Below are 21,222 nucleotides of genomic sequence, written 5' to 3'. Positions count from 1 at the left end.
GGGTCCGGGTCGCGGGGGCAGCATCCCAACTAGGGAGCTCCAGACCGTCCTCTCCCCGGCCACCTCCACCAGCTCCTCCGGCAGGACCCCAAGGCGTTCCCGGACCAGATTGGAGATGTAACCTCTCCAACGTGTCCTGGGTCGGCCCGGGGGCCTCCTGCCGGCAGGACATGCCCGAAACACCTCCCCGGGGAGGCGTCCAGGAGGCATCCTGACCAGATGCCCAAACCACCTCAACTGGCTCCTTTCGATCCGGAGGAGCAGCGGTTCTACTCCGAGTCCCTCCCGAATGTCCGAGCTCCTCACCCTATCTCTAAGGCTGAGCCCGGCCACCCTACGGAGGAAACTCATTTCGGCCGCTTGTATCCGCGATCTCGTTCTTTCGGTCATTACCCAAAGCTCATGACCATAGGTGAGGATTGGGACGTAGATCGACCGGTAAATCGAGAGCCTGGCTTTCCGGCTCAGCTCCCTCTTCACCACGACAGATCGGCTCAGCGGTCCCATCACTGCAGATGCCGAACCGATCCTCCTGTCAATCTCCCGATCCCTCCTACCCTCACTCGTGAACAAGACCCCGAGATACTTAAACTCCTCGTTGAGGTAGGACCTCTCCCCCGACCTGGAGTTGAGAAGCCACCCTTGTCCGGTCGAGAGCGGCATAAAGTGTGTTTCTGTTTTCCACGTCACGTAGAAGGTTGTAAATAACTCTTTTGGGTCACACAGGATTACAGCACAGCTGGGTTTTTATTTAATGGTATCTTGTGCACCTCTGGTTGTTTCAGGCTGGCTGGTTTATCAAGTACACTTCTGGGTTCAAAGAAACGGATGAATGCACTTCTATATTAAAATCTGTGAAAATAAAGAATACAGACGTGGACAAAATTGTTGGTACCCTTTGGTCAATGGAAGTAAAATCCACAGCGGTCGTATAAATAACACGAATCTGACAAAAGTAATAATAAATAACAATCCTATGAAACTGAACCAATGAAAATCAGACATTGCTTTTCAACCATGTGGTGGCACACGTGCTCAGGAGCCTCGCCTCTGTCAGAGCGCCCCGGGGCAGCTGTGGCTACATCGTAGCTCATCACCACCAGGGTGTGAACGGCTGAATGACTGACTGTGTTGTAAAGCACCTTGGGGAGTTCTAGACGGTGCTATATCAAATACAGGCCATTCACCATTTCATCAGAATTATTTAAAAATATAAACTTGTAGAACAGGCCTGGTACCTCTAGGAGAGTGACAATTATGTGACCAAAGGGACACGTGTGTCCACTAGTTAGCACCACCGGTGTCTACAATCGTGTCATCAGTGTAGCGTTATGGATTTATGCTCTTTTATGAAAGAGAAACCATGCTACGTATTAATTCGGAATATTAATTTTAATAAATCAATAACCAAATTTTATATTGTTCAGAAGACTCAAAGGTTGTTTTCATCCATAAACTGCCGATAATATCTGAGTGTCTGTGTTTCAGTTCAATGAGGAAACAAGTTTGAAGGATTAAAAGTTTTAATTCTTCAAATTAAACTAATGATTTTGAAAATTGACAAACAGGAAATAACAATCACATTGGCAACTTTGTGGGACAATCTTTTAACAGTTTATATGCTGTTCTTGCTCAAATAGACCTTCTGGTGAATTTATGAAGATTGAGAATGTTGTGACATGAATGCGTGTGTGAGTCTGATTTTGCTTCAGGAAGAAACAGGTGTCTGAGTGAAGTGATGGTTTGGATAAACTTAGGTCTTATCAGAGAACTGCATCAAACGCTAAAACCGTGCTCTGTCTCACCGAACTCTTGTGGACCCTCTTTCGGATCCGGGCCGTGGAGGATGTTGTGGTTCATCCAGATGACACCGGCGGCTGACAGGAGACATAGGTGTCGAACGGAACCGGTCCAGAGTTGCCCTCGGTACACGTGGATGGTAGAGCGTTTTATCGATGCGCTTTCTTAAGTTAATTCACTCAGAAATCAAAAGACTCGGTAATGAGTCTTCGTTAGAAGTCGCGATTCAGCTATTCTGCCTGGCTTGGCAGAAACAGCGTGAAAGGGGGGAAGAACGAGCCAACAGGCTCTGCCCCCCCTTTGGTTTTCAGGTCTGTTCTCTCTCGTTGTCCAACACGAACTGAATCAAAAGACTGAAAACTTACCAAAAACCTTTCTCTTCTCAAAGCAAACGTGCGTCATCAAATGTGTCTGGAGTTTACTGTGAGCAGGTGTGTGTGGATGTGTGTGAATGTTTGTGCTTGAGTGTGTGTGAAGGTCAGTAACAAACATTCTCAACATTATTTAAGAATGGATTCATTAAACCATTATAATTACCCCAAAGCTAAATAGTCATTCATTTGATTAATCACATTTATAATGAGCAAAATGATAATGGTTACTTTAACATTAAAATCAAGAAAAAGAAGTTTAAACTTTATGTTTTGACTTTGTCTGGGTACAACTCATGTAAACACATCTTCTGGTAGACTGCAGGTGGCAGATGTTATGGTTTCCTCCCAGACTCGCTGGCGTTCAGGTCTTAATCTGCCCTAACCCTAACCCTAACCCAGCAACATAGAAGCACGGCTGGTATTTAACTTTTAATGTGTGTTTGTGCCGGGATGGAACAGACGTGAACATCTGGCAGCACCAGATGTGAGCAGATATCACCTAAACCTGACCTGTTTCATATCTCTCTGTCCCCACAGCGAGGAGCTGAAGCTGGCCTCCCACAAGTCTCAGCATCCGGACCAGGTACCAGGTTATATAAGAGCTTTGCTTTTATCCTGTCAGACGCCATCCAGTCGCTTTAGCGTCACTCACCAACAAAGCTGTGGTGCCTGGGTTTAGTCGTGAAGGGGTCTGACCACCTGCTCCGACTGAACTCGTAAAGCTCAGACGGGTTTAAGCTTGATTTAAAGGCTTCTGTGTGTGTGTGTGTGTGTGTGTGTGTGTGTGTGTGTGTGTGTGTGCTCTGCAGCTCAATGACGAACACTACGGTCAGCAGGCAGACATGAAGCCCAGGTAAGACGGCAGAGATCTGCTTCATGTGATTGTTGAGAATGTTTATTTAAATATGTTTTTAAATAATAACAAACAGTCGTGTGGTGTTTCTGTCGTCTGAAGCTTTTTGTTCCATCAGCCTGAACAGGAATCTTGTTGCTGTTGTTGTTTATTTTTTCTTTTGCAGCTTTTTGGTTTGTTGGAAGAATCGACGGATTAAAACCAGACAACTTATTTATTTAGTTATTTGTTGATTTGATCTTTTACAAATAGCTTAAGGACACTTTATCATATGGTTAAGGAGCTCTGTGACCCCCAAGCGTGGACAGGCTCTGACCTTCCTAAGACCATCTCAAACTGAAATTAGCATTACAGAATTGAACGACTGTCATTGGTTCAAGAATAAAATTGATAGATGACACATATGGAGACAAACACGAACCCTGTTCGGTGCACACTCCTTCTCCGTAGATCCATTAACTTGAGCTTATTCCTTTTGACAAGCTTCTAATTTGCTCCAACCCTAACCCTAACCCTCTCATCAAATATCATCATCTTAGCAGCCCAACGTAGGCTTTCCCTACCGACAACATGTAACATATGAAATCACCTTATCCTTCAGTCTGCATGGGGGTGTTTATGCAACAAAACATTAACATAATAATGAAAATGACATGTTATTGTCTTCAACTCTACTTTTCTGTTCTGATCAATAACAACTCAAGAAAACCTGAAACAAAAACAAGGAACCACCATTTCTTTTTCATCACTTAAGATTCCCCTCATGGAGAATGGGCTGTTGACTTAGTAGGCGGTTACCCTTACCAGCATCGTCCACAGTGCAATGGAAAATCAGCTAAACAAGCTTAAAGAGCAAGTCACCCGCTACCGGAGTCACAGCGCTGATCGTTGTTGCGCAGCGCTCCAGGCTGCTGCGTCCAGCGCACGGTCCATTCTCAAAGTGGCGCAACCAAAAATTTATAATTAGCACACGATCGTTCATGTCCGCACATGTTCTCTGTTTTCTGTCTTGCCTGAAGCGCTCTGCTACTGCGGAGCTCATCACCTGTGCTGCGGTGATTCCACCTCACTGACGCAGCATCGAAATGCGCTCTCCGCTTTGCGGTCAGGAGATCTCTTTGATCTGCTCAGAAGTAACTGATGAGGTGAAAAAGTAAGAATCCAGGCAGCAGATTTTCTGGAGAGTTTAGAGGAGATGCAGGAAGATGAGAGACAGACAGGACAGGAAATAGATCAATAAAAACAAGAAAACAAAGTAAAATGTAGGTAGATTTATCTCCACTACACGTTTTTACCTGCATAAAACAATAAGTTATACACATGTAATATTTATACACCTGATACAGTTCAGATCACCTTCAACACTCAGTCACACACCCAGGGCCGTTTCAAGACATTTTGGGGGGCCAAGGCAAAATGACCCCCCTCCCAAGTATTGAGTATATTTACTGCATATTACAGTAAAATATTCTGTATGTGACCATATTATGGTGATCCTTGCGTCGTGATGATGGGGCCCTTTAATACTTGTTGCCCAGGGTACAACAAAGTGTTAATCTGGCCCTGTTAGACACTCGTTTATATAGTTTATCAGCAAAAATAAGTTGATTTGGGGGTGACTTGCTCTTTAACATTTGGCTCTTGTCTTAAAAACTCTGGAGACCCCTGGCATAGACCATAGACCAGTGGTTCTTAGTCTTGGTCCTGGAGGGTTGGTGTCCAGCATGTTTCAGTTGTTTCCCTGCTCCAACACAGTTGTTTGAGTGGCTGAATCACCTGTCCAGCAGCAAGTTTTTCTGTACAGTCGGGCTGTGATGTCATCAAACTGCTCCGGCCAAAGCTGCCAATAATTATTCTGCTTTAGACAAATATGTCTTTAAGGATCCATCCAGAGGTGTGACCAAGTCACTGCTTTGCAAGTCACAAGTAAGTCACAAGTCTTTCCAGTCACGTCTCGAGTCAAGTCCAAGTCAAAGGCAACCAAGTCCAAATCGAGTCCAAAGTCAATAATGTGGAAGTCCAAGTCAAGTTCAAGTCCTTAACTTTGAATTTTCAAGTCATAATCAAGTCATCTGTCCAACTTCAATTTAATGACGATGATAATAAATAAAATCCAGAATTAAAGTTTATTTATTTGCTCAAACAGCAGAAAGTGATTCTAAACAAAGAGCTGCTGCCTTCAGCAGAACAAGGTCAGACCCAGAACCAGGAATGGTTCATGATTTTTGTCCACGCCGGGCCACTTTTGTGCTAAAATATCAAATATGTTCAAGTCATCAAGTCAACAGATGCAAGTCGATTCAAGTCGCAAGTCTTTATAGATTTTATCAAGTCAAGTCAGAAGTTGTTAAAATAATAACGAGTCTGACTTGAGTCCAAGTCATGTAACTCGAGTCCACACCTCCGGATCCATCCTCAGTCAGGTTTCATTTATAAGACGCGTCTGTCTCTGCAGAGAAACCGTCTCTAATCCAGACGTAGAGGGGGAACTAAACCTGCACAAACCCACGGGCTCTTTAACCTCCGACAGAGACAGGGAGCTGGAAACTCTGAGGAATGAGGTAACTGACCGTTGTCATTTCCTACCCCCCCCCCCCCCCAGCTCAGTAAAGTTGCCGCCTGTCTCTTCAGGTTGCCGTGCTGCGAGGAGAGAACGCCATGGCCAAGACGCTGCAGTCGGCCGTGGAGACGCTGGAGAAGGACAAAGCTCATCTGCAGGGTCGGGTTCAAAGTCTAGAGCAAAGGCTGATGGGAACACAGACCTCAGAGGGGGGAGACAGGGAGGCTCCCCCTTCGGGTGAGGAGATCTCTACATATACCAGAGGGGAACGGCTGAATGAAACTATTTTCTGACAGGTGTTTAATGCTTTTCTAGGTGACTTGGCTCTGCAGCGGCTGAGAGAGGAGAAGGAGTTTGCTGAGGGACAGGTGAGGAACGCCACAGACGGTCAGGTTGTTTGGGGCTTCGTGCAGAAGCTTCTTTGGGTGATGCCGTGTGTGTTTGACTTCATCAGATCAACTTCCTGAACAGCGTGATTGTGGACCTGCAGAGGAAGAACGAGGAGCTGAAGATCAAGTTGAAGAAGCTTGCTCTGTCTGAGTTTAATGGAAACGAGGAGACAGACGGGTAAAGATTCACTTCCATCATCATGGAATATTAGAAGCAAAGTGTCAAACACTCTCATGTTTGTGCTGTTTTGTTTGTTTCTGTAACAGTTTTCATGTTTCCAGTTGTGTTTTTACATTTGAAGGATGATCTGGAAACTCTGGTTTTGTCCTAAATTACCCAAATGTTTTTGTTTTTGAAGAAAAATGAGACGAATGTCCCCCCAGCCCATACGAAGCCAGTCAGCATTTCAACCAATGAGTTTGTCCTCATCTGGGTTTTAGCACCCCAAACCCATGTGTTAACTTCTGCTGTCAATAGGGGGTGCCAACTGAACATGTTAAAGAGCAGGTTCACTGAGAAACCGTATTTTACGTGTTATTTTTGAAAATGACCAGTAACACCGAGTTTCACGTGCAGGCTGAACATAGAAACAGTCTTCCACCCCTTGTCCTGCTTTAGCTTCTGATAGAAAATAGATGGAAAAAGACTCGGTTCAGAAAAGCCTGACAAGTCTACGTCACACTGTTGTGTCATGTCATGTCTGGCTAAAATGCAAAGATCCTTAAAACATTTTAACACCTTTTAACTGACACTGACCCTAACCCCGGTGCCAGCAGGTGCAGCTCAGTGAGGCACTGGTTTGGTTACACAGCCACTGGTTCAGGTCAGTGCTGTAGCAGACCAACTATCAACTGGTAAACAGTCCAGCCACTCTCCATCGTAGCCTCAGCAGGTCTACCACTGGCCCGAACAGTTTTGTGTCTGGCCAATCACAGTGTTCTACATTTGTTGGGCGGGCCTGACTCTAGAGCTGCGATGGGAAAAACAACAACAAAGATGGCGTCGGCTCTGGACTGCTGCTCGTTTGAAATGGTTTTGGCGTTTCTTTGTTGGGTGATTTATTAAATTGATCAATTTATGAAACAACAGAAATAGTTGAGGTTGTTGTTGGACGCCATGACAATCCCATTCTTCTTCTTCTTCTCTGGTGCGGAGCGTCCCGTTGACTGTGCTTTGTCACGATGAGTACGTCCCACCGTCCGTTGCTCTGATTGGTCCTAGCGCTGTCCAGTTGTGTTCAAAGACAGTTCGATAGACAACTGTAGATTCTGCCCTTATGAGTCAGCTGTTCAATGGTTCGTAGCCAGACATTAGATTTTAGGGTGTCCTGCCAGGTTATGTTAGCCTACAGTTGTCTTTCAAACTGTCTCTGCATGTCACTGGACAACAAACAACGTGATGTCTCACCGCTATGGATGCCAGTGAACGGGGCAGTCCACCGTATACCATTGAAGATACAAATACATCCTTTTTCTAAATAAAGGACTTAAAAACCTCCATCTGCTCTTGACTCAAGAAATGCCCAAATCTAAATGGTCCAGAGTTCTGCCAAAGCCGTTTTAAATGAGTCACCGCCAACTTAGTTGTTCCGCTCTGTCGCATCATCCCGCCCACCAAACTGATAGAGCGCTGTGGTTGAGGCCTGCCGAGGCTAAACCACCATGCAGAGCTGCGGATACTGTGTAGAGTTCCTATCCAGGGCTAACCAGTAATGGCTGCAAAAGGAAAATCTTTTAGTCAAAAATGAAAAAAATCTAAACTGAAAATTAGGAGTTCAGCTAAACATTTACATTGAGCTTGAACATTTTTAACCTGTTTAACCCGAACCTACAACTGTCCACATTCTCCAAACACAACTAAAACCACAACTAGGCAGCCCGGATGGCAACAAGACCATTTTAAATAGTAATAAATGAAGATGCAACGATATTTGGACTTTATTTTAGAAGAGCATCTTACCTTCTCTGGTGTCTGCTGGAAGAGAAAACCTTGAACAAATGTAGTTGAGAATAAATAAAACGACTGACTAAATTTCCTGAATGGAATTTGAACTCACAACCTCCATCCTGTCAGCACGTTCACACAGGGCAGCTCTTCTAAAATAAACTTCAAGTATTATTTTATCTTGAGTATCACTGACACTTGGGACGCGAAACTCCAAAGGCCCCCGATTGGGAGGCGCCAGGGCCCAAAGAAAAAGGGCTGAAGGGTTAAGAACGTAATTTTTGTTCATAAAAATGATCTCCTAGTTTCTTATTTTGTGTTTTCATTTGTGGTACTGTAGGTTTGACGGCAGCATGTCGAAGCGTGACAAGAGAGCCACCCCTCGTCTCTTCTGTGACATCTGCGACTGCTTTGACCTCCACGACACGGAGGACTGTCCCACTCAGGCTCAGAGCCCCGACTCTGTACCACACACCACCTACCACGGGAACCCGGCAGACGAGAGGCCGTACTGCGACATCTGTGAGGCCTTCGGTCACACCACCGAATCCTGCAACGACGACCAGACCTTCTGAAGCTGTTTACTTCCTCCTCTCCTTAAACGCTTCTCATAATCCCGCCCTACATGACAGACCCCAGCCCAGAGTTTTCCATGATGTATTTTTATACAGTATCGATGCGTGTAACGAGTAGCCGCTGTCCTAATTTAAATCCTCGTGTTCGGACTATCATGCAGAAATTCTTGTCCAAACATGCTTCTCTGGTGCAATATTGATATTTATAACTAACACAATTTGCTCTGTCCACTCGAAGTTTTTAACATGTTGTTTTCTACAGGAAGTAGAAGTAAGTGGTTTTCCTGTTTCTCATACTTTATTTATTATTGGCAACAAGGTGATGCAACCAAATGAAGCCCAGGTGAAAATGAAGCAGTTAGGAAATGTGTCAGCCAGTCAGAGCTCCTAACACTCCTAACAAATCATTTATGTAGGTAACATTTAGTAAAGCTGCTATGGAGAAGCTACAGAACAAGCTAGGTTTTAAATGCAAACATGGTGGCTGAACCCCTCCCCCTAGATATTTTCCCTGACATTCTTCTGCTGGAACTGGAAACCCGCAACGCTGGAGGAAACGAGAGAGCGCTAAACACCAGTCGTCATTTTCTAGGTCCTAACGTCTTTTATTGTCTGCAACTTCAAACTGTGTTTTTGCTTTTGGGACTCTGGTAGTTTGTCCTAAAGTTGAAGTGGTAGCAGCCGGCTGTTTCTCCTTCTCTGATATTATTGAGCGGAGAACCTCTCACAGCAGTGGTGTTCTGTTGCTAAATACGTGAGCGTGTGATGAGTCGCAAAAAGAAAAACACCATTTGAAGTCACGAAGAAAAAAAGACGTTTGGACCTAAAAAAAAGGCAACTGGTGTTTAGTGCTCTGATTTTCTGTGGTATCACTGGTTTCCAGTTCTGGCAGAAGCATCTCAGGGAAGATACCTGATGGGAAGGCTGAATGATCCATGTCTGTGGTCAAAACCCGGCTTGTTTGCAGATTTGTTATAACAGCTTCAAACCCGTGCTCTTTTGGGCCGACTTGCTTCCATGTTTAGTTTAAACTCATCATTCTACTAAATACAGATGTTTTTGTTAGTTAGTTAGTTAGTTAGTTAGTTAGTTGTAGTATTTCCAAAGCTGAGGTAGGGATATTTTGTACCAAAAACAGCAACAATATTTTGGTACGAAAGTCATGGAAGAGCCCAACTTTTTTTTCTAGAAAGTAAATAGATGGTGGTGGAAAAATGCAAGAGAAAAAATGTTAGCAGTTGTATATTTTTATTGAAAAAAATGTAATATTCAAAGAGAAATCTTAAAGGTAGAGTGTAAGTCCTGGAAAAAATGTTCTAGCAAGCTACATTTGTAAAAGTCCTAATTCAAACCCATTTTGTTAGGCTCCACCCCAAAGCCACACATCCGAAATACAAGAAAATGGACACATTGGATATTGTCAAACAACCATAAAACATAATGTTATCTTACCTTTTCAACTTGTTGTTGGCACCTTTTCTGCCATAATACCCAACAAAGCACACCTACATAACAGCCATAGAGCCTCCAGGGTTGATTTTACTTGATGTAATAAATGCATGAACTAGTTTTTCAGCATCACTCCTGGAAAGGATGCTTCTAATCTTAGCAATATTCAGAGGTGGGAAAAGGAAATAGTACAAACCTGTTTAACCTGGGATTTGAATGACATGTCCTGGTCAAAGATAACACCAAGGTTCCTTACTTTGTTCTCGGAGATTAATGTAATGCCATTCAGGTCAGGCGATTGGCTAAGCAATTTCCTTTTCTGGATTTCTGGTCCAAAGATGAGAACTTCCGTCTTGTCTTGATTTAAAAGCAAAAAGTTTAGAGTCATCCAATTTTTATGTCCTCAAGACAAGCCTGTAATCTACCCAACCGATTAGGTTCATCAGGGTTAATGGATAAATATAACTGAGTATCGTCAGCATAACAGTGGAAGTTTATCCCATGCTGTCTAATGATTTTACCAATTGGGAGCATATATATAATAAAAAGAATTGTCCAAGCACTGAACCCTGTGGTACTCCACAAGTAACCCTGGAGTATGAAGAAGATTTGTCATGTACATTTACAAAATGAAATCTGTCAGACAGGTAGGATTTAAACCAGCCTAGCGCTGTTCCTTTGATCCCTACAACATGTTCAAGTCTTTCTAAAAGAACATTGTGATCAACTGTGTCAAAGGCAGCACTGAGATCTAACAAGACTAGAACAGACACAAGATTCTTATCTGAGGCCATGAGAATATCATTTGTAACTCTCACTAATGCAGTTTCAGTGCTGTGATACTCTCTAAAACCAGACTGAAATTCCTCAAACAGAGCATTCGTGTTTAAATGCTCACATACTTGGATGGCCACTATTTTCTCCAGGACTTTGGATAAAAATGGAAGGTTAGATATTGGTCTATAATTCATTGGGTCATCTGGATCCAGAGAAGGCTTCTTAAGTGAAGGTTTGATTACAGCAACCTTAAAATCCTGTGGTACATACCCATTTACTAAGGATAGATTGATTATATCTAGAATGGGGGCAGTAACCAAAGGAAATGCTTCTTTAAATAATTTGGTTGGGATTGGATCCAAAATGCAAGTTGAAGGTTTAGATGAAGCTAATATTTTTGATAACTCTGAAAGCTCAACTGGATCAAAACGGTTCTAGCACAGATGAGGTTCTACAGTCACCTCTGATGCTGCCTCACTTACTGAGGAAGAAGAAATCGCATTAGGGAGGATGCTAAAGATTTTGTTTCTAATAGAATTAATTTTACTTGTAAAAAATCCCATGAAGTCATTGCTGCTGAGGGCTAAGGGAATAGATGGCTCAGAGCTATGATTCTGTGTAAGTTTAGCAACTGTACTGAAAAGAAATTTAGGATAATTCTTATTCTCCTCAATTAATGCTGAGAAATAAGCAGTTCTAGTTTGTCAAAGCTTGTTTTTATAAAGCACAAGACTATTTTTCCAGGATAGGTAGGCCTCCTCATGGTGCGTAGAGCGCCATGTTCTCTCCAATTTCCTAGAGTTTTGTTTTGTAAATGATAAATGACCCGCACTTGTATAGCGCCTCTCAGAGTAAGGACTCCAAAGCGCTTTACACTACAGTGTATCATTCATCCATTCACACACTGATGGTGATGAGCTACGATGTAGCCACAGCTGTCCTGGGGCACACTGCCAGAGGTTTGTAAATCAGAATTAAACCAGGGAGCCAACTTCCTGTGCTTAATTACCTTCTTTATTAAAGGGGCAACATCATCTAATGCCACACGTAAAGAAGAAGTAACATTATGAACTAAATCATGAATTTGTGAGGGGCTAGAAATGAAAATATTGCCCTCTGCTACATGCCTCTGAGATGCTGAAGATGGTAAAGATGGAGCAGTTGATTTACACCGTTTACAATTATTTATTTTTTTGACTAAACATTTAATTGACTGGCTGCCATTAGTGTGTGAAGAGCATTTCAAGTAAATAGTAAAAAAAAAAAAAAAGGCTTCAGAAAAATGTCTCATAATCCTCTTTAAACATGATATTTATCCAATATCCTTAGAAGGAAAACTACCCAGTGAGTTATAATACCCAGACCAACAGTTTATCATTACATCTGCTTTCCAACACAACCCATCACTTTATTATAGCTATGCATTTTAATATATTGTCTCAGTTTTTCTTAAACATTTCATCCCTTTGGAAATATTACTACTTTATTACCAGTATAACTGAAGTTACTGTATGAATACTATTAGATCACACTGTTACTTTTATTCTCAGAATTGTTTTATTTTCCACTTTATTTTATAAATACCATGATCATTGGTCATTATTTTATTATCATGTCTTATTTTCTGTGAAAACTCTTCTCGTATTTTCAAACGTAATTTTATACCTCATGTTGACTAAAGGAATACATTTTTATTTGTAAAATGGGTCAAGCTTAGTTTTGGGTTTAAAACTTTTATTTTAACACAAATGAAATCCTATAAATCAAGATCCAGTTATTGTTGTCCTTCTGCACTTTCAGCCTTAACCTCACCTGTTGATAGGTGAACCGAGGAGTTTTAGTTTTGTTATTCTTGTTTTAATCTTAACAATACAGATGAAGACTCAAGAAAAATGTCAAGTCAACCTCAAGCTAAAGCTTCAATAGCAAATCTGCTAAACAAGCTAGCTTTTCACCCTGAACACGGTCATGGAACACTCACCCCTTCATCCCTAGGCCCACATCTTTCTGATACCAGAGGAAACAAGAGAGCGCTAAACACCAGTCGCCGTTATTTAGGTCTAAACATATTTTGTTGTCTGTGACTTCAAACTGTGTTTATCTGTTTGGGACTCTGGCAGTTTGTCCTAAAGCTGAAGTGGTAGCAGCCGGCTGTTTCTCCTCTGATATTATTGAGCGGAGAACCTCTCACACCAGTGGTAACCTGCTGCTAAATATGCGAGTGTGTGATGAGTGGAGGACCCATGGAAGTGCTGAGACCGAGAACTGGATGGTCCAATCATTGGTTTCGGACCGAGCCGTGTTATTGGCTGAGGTTTTTAGACAAATGCGAGAGAATCACTTCATTATTGTTTGAATGCTGTTAAGCATTCAGCAGCTTCAGCAATCCGTTTCTGAATTCGGCTTATGCTACTCATTTCACAGTTCAACTAAATATAAAAATGAAACTGTTAAACTAGTCCTACTGAAATAACAGGTGTTTAGACATTTTTGCTGTCCAGATTTTTAAATAATGTTCAGATTTCAGTTTTCTGCTGTTTAGGATTGTTTTCTCCGTTCTTCACTTTTTGTGCTTTATTTACATTTTGGTGCTTTTTGCTTCTACATCTTTCAAAACATTCAGCTCATTTTAACAGTTTTGCTTCGCTTCAGCTTCAGCAATTAGTTTCTGAATTCAGCGTATGATGCTAATTTCACGGTTCAGCTAAATGTAAAAACTAAACTGTTACAACTAGTCCTACTGAAATAACAGGTGTTTAGACATTTTAGCTGTCCAATTTTTTTCAACAGTGTTCACAGATTTGAGTTTTCTGCTATTTAGGATTAGTTTTCTTGATTCTTCACTTACTTTTTGTGCTTTTTTTGCTTCTTGGTGCTTTTTGCTTTCACATCTTTCACTACATTCAGCTCATTTGACAGTTTAGCTTAGTTTCAGCTTACTTCAGCTATTCAACAACTTCAGCAATCAGTTACCAAATTTAGCATAAACTGCTTATTTCACAGTTCAGCTAAATGTAAAGATTAAACTGTTAAACTTGGCAAAGTGAAATAACAGGTGTTTAGACATTTTAGCTGTCCAGATTTTTATTTAATGTTCACAGATTAAAGTTTTTTTTTTTGCTATTTAGTATTATTTTTCTCTATTCTTCACTTACTTTTTGTGCTTTATTTGCTTGTTGGTGCTTTTTGCTTCTACATCTTTCAAGACATTCAGCTCATTTTGACAGTTTTGCTTAATTTCAGCTTCAGTTCAGCTGTCCAGCATTCAAACAGCATTTGTGCAATAAATGCAATTTTTCTAGTTATTATTTAATCTTCACAGTATATTTATAGCCACTACATTAGAATGTTAAGAGGCTTGAAAAAACGTTTTAAGCTAGCTTGGTTTGCAGATTAGCTATACCAACTTTAAAGGGAAAAATGGCGCTTAAATAATGAGCTTTTATTCCTAAACACAAAACACTGATGAAGCTCCTCACGTATCCTGGTCATGATAGTCCTGGTAGGTTCAAATGAAAGTAGCTGGACATCTTCGGGTCCTTGAAGACATTTTGTTTCTCATTTGAGGAACTTAGTCAAAAATGAAGTGAAGTAAGCAGAGATCCAAGCTTATCAGCTGTGGTGAGCTGTTAATGCTACGCTAGCTGAACTCCTCTCTACCTCCAGAGAAGGCCTCAGATGCGTCAGGCCGGTCCATTTGTGAGATGTTTTAGTCAGATGCTGAAATGTGTGAATTAGACTGAAACTGTCTGGGATTAGGTTCAGGTTTAGGTTATTGGTGTTAGACGATTACCCAAGTCACTTGTTTGGGTTAAGACTCGGCGGTCTACCCACAGCTTTAAAGAGCGCACGTCTGTTTGTTGAGCTCTATTGGCTATCCTTGGCCTTCCATGTCACTGATGTTAGCCCACAGAATCCTGATTGGAAAGACTCCCATCTGTTTGAAGGCTGATGTCATAACTTGGTCACTTTGGTCATCAAAGGATTGTCGTTTAGCTGTGCCTACACCAGGCTCAGGACAATCCAGACTCGTTTACTGTGTCGTTCCATGAGGGTGGAGCCACCTACCAAGCGCTAACAGAGCAGCAGTATCCCCGTCTATCTTCAAGAATACTTTGGGACCAAAATCTTCAGAGAGCATCTCCTATCCTAGCACATATCCTTCCCCTACTCTTCTACACTTCACTCTCAGCATGTTCTAGTTAGAAATGACCACTCGCCTCATGTCAGAACCAAAGAAGTCCATTACCTTCATTTGAACCTTCAAGGATAAACATAAAACACTTTTCTGTTGCAGGTTTGACTTTTCTGTAATAGCTTTAAGGACTTTCTTACTGCTTTAATGGTGTGGTTTACTAGTTTATTCAATACATTTGTAGTGTTCTATAGTGTAAATCAATGCCTTATGAGTCATTGAAAAAGTAAAAAGCTATGTGTCCGGTTTGGAAGGCTGAGCTGACGTGGAGGGGAAGTTGCTAGTCGCGTGGCTGTGTGACCCAGACGCGGAGTAGCTGGCGTTAGGTTGGACAGAGCACGCGGTTTTAATCTAGGAACAGCGACTCAGTGCTCGGAGAGAGCCGAGACTGAGCAGTGGTTCTGGATAAACAAAAGAGCTGACTTACTGGTGGTAGGCAGCGTGGAAGGATGTCTTCCTTGGTGAGAATGGCTGGAGAGCCTGAGAACTCGGTTCAGTGTCTGGAACAAACGATGACTGAGTGATCACTTAGCGGCGATGACGTAGTCGAGCCAAGCCGGTGATAGGGATGCTGGGTAGTGTAGTACTCAGACTAGTTGAGTCCGTGGGGGGTGGTCAGGAGTTGGAGTTCGTGACAGGACCCCCCCTCGAGGCACGGCCCCGGAAGTCCCCGGACGGCGGGCCCAGAAGTCGGACATGAGAGTCGGATTCAGGAACAAGCGAGCGGGCTCCCAAGTGTGCTCCTCCGGACCGTAACCTGCCCAGTCCACCAGGCACTGTCAACCACGGCCGCGGCGGCGGGCATCCGGAATCCTGCGGACAGTGTACACACGATCACCATCCACATAGCGGAGCGGAGGCACCGGGGCCAGAGGAGGGTGAAGAGGGGAGGAGACCACCGGCTTAAGCTGGGAGACATGGAAGACCGGGTGGATCCTGAGAGAGGCCGGGCGGCGGAGCTGGTACGTGACCGGATTGATGACCCCATGGACAGGGAAAGGTCCTAGGAAGGGGGGGGGGGTTTGCAGGAGCCGGACGGCATCCTCAGATTGGCAGAGGAGAGCCACGCCTGGTCACCGGGCTGGAAGATGGGGCCAGGGCGGTGGCGGCGATGTTGGTGGGAGTACTCCGCGTTGGTCCGAGTGATGGCTGCACAGGCCCGGATCCAGGCGAGGCGACACCGGTGGACCAGAGTCTGAGCAGCAGGGACTTCCACTTCAGGCACCTGGTGGCCGAACAGCAGGGGCTGGTACCCATAACGCGTCTCGAAGGGAGACATTCCAGTGGCAGAGGAGACGTGGAGGTTGTGGGACAGCTCCGCCCACAGGAGGAAGCGAGGCCAGGTCGATGGTTTTGACGAGGTGAAGCAGCGCAAGTAGGATTTTCAAATTCTAGCATTTCACCGGAAACTAATGCAGGAGATAGGTGTTGGAGGCCAAATATAATAGGAACTAATCATAAAAAAAAAAATTCAGTCAACCACACCTTTAAAGTTTCAATGTGAGGTTGGCCTGATTTCTAAACCAAACCGAGTTCAGGCTCAGGGATGAACATCGGTGTGCTGACATGCTGAAGCGAAGCCACTGAAAATGGTTTTCTTAGTTCTTATTGACGTTGTTGCTTTAGTTTTTAATTGTTTATTATTTCTGATTATTTTTTATTTACTAGCTAGTGAAAGTTCTCTAATGAAGCATCGTTTAAAGAGGATAACTGTAAGAACTGCTAACTTCGGTTTGCACTCTACACTTTAGAAATTCAGCATTGAAGAAATCTAATTTTGTTTCTGGAGTTATTCCAGTTTTAAGATGAATGACTGACTTGTGTCAAAGGTCCCTCTGAAGCAAAGGTTTGGCATTTTGGGAATTGTGATTGTTTGAGTCAGAAGATCAAATAAAAGTTTTAGTGAGTTTAGCTGCAGATGACTTAAATCCTGACTAAAACTCAACCAAGCACACACGTGTTTTTATGTTCCTCCTGTAGTTAATCTGCACATTGGTGTGTTTAGTTTAGCACAAAGCATGAAGCTGGGAACAATTAGCGTCGCTCTGTTCTGGTCATGATCACTTCTCGCTGAAATGTCAAAATCCTATTTTTACACTTCGTATTTTATACTCGGATATTAAAAAATAAATATTTGTGATACGTTCTGTTCCCCGTTTCCTAGCAGAGTTTGGCTAACAAGCCGCTAGATTTAGGTGTTCTAAAGTCAAAAAGCTAATTTCCAAAAGAGTTTAAATGGAGCTTCTGTAGAAATATGTAAAATATCAGACTTATTTTGTTCTAAAGCACAATATTTTATCATATTGAATCTTCCAGCGTGATGCAACAAACTGTTGACACTGTAAATAGCAATCAGACGTGATTTTCTGATGCATGAGTACGCAGTGCCACAAAACACAATTCTACCTTTTTATGTGTCCTCTGTTTTAGTTTTCTGTCCACTGAGCAGAAAATGTCCGTTTGTATGAAACTTTAAATATAGCGTAGTTTAAAAGTGACGGGTCTAATTATTAGTGATGTTTTATACGTAACACGAGTATTTTACACATGTCCTTGTGGTGTAAAATGTCACCGTTTTTTATGTACTGTGTACTCCTGAACAGTTGAATACCAATACTGAAAAACACTCTGCTGTGCTGTGTTTATACTCTAAAGCGAGACGAAAACCTGCTGTGACACATTTAACCAAGAGTTTTACCTCCTGACATGTTTCTTTTTTCCTTTTTGTCCAACTTAAAGACCAAGTTATCTAAGAGTTTCCTACTTGTTATTTTTGAAGGATCACTCTTTCACATCCAGGCAGAATGTGAAAATAGTCTCACTCATGCAGCCCCACATAAGGACATCGCCACCACCGTGCTTCACTGTAGGCTCCATGCATTTGTCTTTGAAATCCTCACCTTTACGACGCCGTGCAGTTTAGAAACCATTAGTTCTAAACAAAAGTCTCATCACTCCAGAGTCTAGAGTCCCAGTAGTCTCCATCTCTTCCAGCATGGGCCCTAGCGAATCCTACATGTGCTTTTTTGTGCGTGGGCTTTAGGAGAGGCTTCCTTCATATCGATTCCCATGCATGCCATTCCTCTGCGGTGTGCGCCGTATGGTGTCACGGGAAACGGTGACTCCAGTTTGGCTTTCTACTGCTTTAGCTAACTGCAGTGAACTTGCATGGTGATTTTCTTCAACCCTTCTCATCAGAAGATGCTCCTGTCCAGATGTGAACTTCCGTAGACGGCCAGCATGTCTCAGTAAGATGGCTGCACTTCCATCTTTCTTAAATGTTTGGATCATTTTTGCTACTTTGTTTTGACTGATATGAAAAGGTAGCCCTCACCTTTTGGTGTAAGGAAATGATTTCCTTTCTCAGATGTTGTGAGATTTCTCTTCCATGTGGAGACGTTGCTGCCAGCATGAAATGGGAAGGGCTCCTCTTTAATAATGCCCTTTTATAGTCACCTGACTGCTGGACACGTCTTGCATGAATCAGACTCACCTGTGGTTGAATGACTGTTAGTTAGGATTTTGTAGTCCTAACTGTGGCTTTTCTTCTCAGATAAATGGGGTGTACCTATTTTTGTGACATTGACTTGAACAGATTTGTTAGGAAAATGTTCACTTTTTAGCAAATGAACAAATCTTGTTTGCAATCATTGGCTCCCATGTGTAGGAGTGTTTTCTAGTTTGGTGTCTCTTAGAAAATGTTGGTTCTGAAAGGAAGCTAAAGGTGTTCTGACAAATGCGGTGGGGCGGACTCATTTATGCTGAGAACTGTAATAATTTAACTCTGATCAACAAGCTGCATAGTGGAGCAGTTGGTAGCACTGTTGTCGCGCAAGGTTGCAGGTTTGAATCCCAGCTGCAGCCTTCCGTGTGGAGTTAGCATCGTCATTAGGGGTTCAGTTCACTGCTTTGATGTTGCTCCGTTTGTTTCCTGGTCTCCTGCTCTGCATGATGCAAGGAGTCCAGCTCGTTCACAGATTCTTAATCATTACAGGAGCGATGCCAGACTTCGGTCAGTCCTTCCAGCGCTTCATGGATTTACAGGTAAGACCACATTTCTGCCCACCCAGTGAGCCAGTGTACCCAACAGTCACTAATCAAGATTGGATCCAAAAGAAATGTATTTTTTTTTCTACTGTTCTTACTGAGCTGAGGCCTTCTGAGGTCAAATCTATCTGACTTGTTTTTGGGTTGATCCAAAAATCTATTTGAAAGCTTTTCTGTCACAAATAACTTCCTGTGAGGCAGAACGGTGTCCTTGTCGTTTATCATTTGGTCTGTGGGATGAATTTGGAGCATCTGGAGAAAACCCACTCACGCATAAGGAGAACATGCTGACGCCACGCAGAATGGCTGCAGCTGGGATTTGAACCTGCAACCGTTACCTACTGTGCTGCTGTGAAGCCTTGATCCACACACTTCCCCTGCAGTCGTACTGAAGCAGTGAAGGCATTGGCCCTAAGTGTAAACCATCTAAGTGCCCACTAGAGGGAGACAGAGACCACTCCTCGTGTTCTCATGCCGCCCCCCCCCCCCCCCCCCACACACACACACACTCTCAGAGAAACCTTATTCCGTTTTAAAAGTTGAGTTTGGGTTTAGTTCAGCTATTTTTATGTTGCTGCAGTTGGTGGAACCTGTGCCTCACAGTGAGAAGGTTGCTGGTTCAGAACCCAGTTGTGACCTTTCTGCACAGTTAACGTCTTTACAGATCCCATGAGGAACAGACATGTTAGAAATCAAGGATGGGGCTGAAATTCACATTGTAGCTGCATCCCCACGGTGGCAGACGGCATTAAAAAGATGTCACATATGGTTTTTACAGATTTTATTTGTATTTCACTGCTGCACAAAGTAGATGAACACCTGAGAAAATCAGTGTTATTTGGTACAGAAGCCTTTGTAATGACAGAGGTCAAAGGTTTCCTGTAGTTCTTGACCAGGTCTGCACACACTCTTCCTCTAAATCTGTCAGGTTTTTGGTCTGGCCGCTGAGCAACACAGAGTTTCAGCTCCTTCCAAAGGCTTTCTACTGGATTTAGGTCTGGAGACGGCTAGGCCACTCTAGAACCTTCAAATGCTTTGGGTCATTGTCATGTTGGAAGACCCAGCCACGACCATCTTCAGTGCTCTGACTGAGGGAAGGAGGTTGTTGGCCATTCATCTTGTCCCCTTTGGCAGAAAATCACCCCCAAAGCATGATGTTTCCACCCCCGTGCTTCACATTAGAGATGGTGTTCTTGAGATAGAGCTCCTCCTCATCCTTCAGAGCAAAGGTGAGTAATTAAATAGTTAAGTCATTTTAGGGTTTACTGGAAGGTTCTCAGTGTTTTATCATTTTATTTACTGCTTGTCTGTGTCTGCACTTTGTGTTTCTCTGACTGTTGGAAACGTGCTTTATAAACACACCTGACACTGACATCATACTTCTGTTAACAAGGACGTTTGCTCTGTTTATCCTGCAGACCAAACTGAGACAGTTCAGGTCAAAAACAGAGTTTCTAACAGAAACCCAAACAGGAGAAGCAGAAACAGACGAGCAGAGACAAAATGAGATTCATAGAAGAAGATTTTAAAAGAAACGACCACAAATACACACGACAGCTGCAGACAAAAACCAGGAAGGCCAGATGAGGAAGAGCAGTAATACGACAGGAAGTGAAGGAAATGGATAATGTAACTAAAACCATAAACATTTATAAAACAGGGACTGGAAACGCTCCATCCCATCTAATCCTCCTTTAATTAGGGTGAAAGGAAAAGTCGCCTCCTCCTGGATTAGTCCCGGCACATTGACAAAGCACCGTACTGGGACCAGTATACTGGTGGCCAGTGTGGCCAGTTAGCACCAGCAGCTTTCCTCTCATGTGGTTGAACTGGCAGAATGAGTTGCAGCAGACGATTGGTTCGTTTCCAGTCTTTTCCCCATTTTTACTCCAGCTTGATGGGAATCTTTGGTCCCATTATCCAGTCTTTTTGCTAATCCGTCAGGGTGCTTGGTCCTCCTCGTTATCTTTCCTCATCCTTCGCTATCTCTCTTCATGCTCCGTCTGCCCATCAGCCCTCTTCCAGGTCAATAAGAGAGGATCAGGCTCACCGACGGAGACTGGAGTTACAAACGTCATAAAAATTGCATGTTAGCCATCAGCGGTCGCCTCTCAGCAGATTCAACTGCAGCTCAGGATTTGTAAATTTGATAGAGTTGTTTTTGTGCTTTTATGTGGGCCACTTTTGTCTTGTTTATGCTGCCTGTAGTAACGGTTTTAGTCCAGCAGAGGGCAGAAAAATCCTTTCCTTTAGAAAAC

The 21,222-nt window shown here is 43.0% G+C and overlaps 1 protein-coding gene across 3 annotated transcripts in view; it reads left to right on the top strand.

Moving 5' to 3' along the window:
* The window catches only part of clip1b (CAP-GLY domain containing linker protein 1b), a 64,198-nt gene extending 46,655 nt beyond the window's left edge, over positions 1-17,543 (top strand). For all 3 annotated transcript variants that reach the window (XM_015943510.3, XM_070552566.1, XM_070552567.1), the window contains 7 exons: positions 2,712-2,757; positions 2,984-3,027; positions 5,483-5,588; positions 5,659-5,824; positions 5,903-5,955; positions 6,042-6,154; positions 8,262-17,543. In XM_015943510.3, the coding sequence (XP_015798996.3) occupies positions 2,712-2,757; positions 2,984-3,027; positions 5,483-5,588; positions 5,659-5,824; positions 5,903-5,955; positions 6,042-6,154; positions 8,262-8,496 (763 nt within the window). In that variant the 3' untranslated portion in view covers positions 8,497-17,543. The remainder of the gene's footprint in view (positions 1-2,711; positions 2,758-2,983; positions 3,028-5,482; positions 5,589-5,658; positions 5,825-5,902; positions 5,956-6,041; positions 6,155-8,261) is intronic.
* The last annotated feature ends 3,679 nt before the right edge of the window (positions 17,544-21,222 follow it).

Source organism: Nothobranchius furzeri, chromosome 6 (genome assembly GCF_043380555.1).
Source record: "Nothobranchius furzeri strain GRZ-AD chromosome 6, NfurGRZ-RIMD1, whole genome shotgun sequence".
Classification (NCBI taxonomy): Eukaryota; Metazoa; Chordata; class Actinopteri; order Cyprinodontiformes; family Nothobranchiidae; genus Nothobranchius; species Nothobranchius furzeri.
The sequence above is the reverse complement of the archived record's forward strand: the minus strand, read 5'-3'. Positions and strand labels throughout refer to the sequence as shown.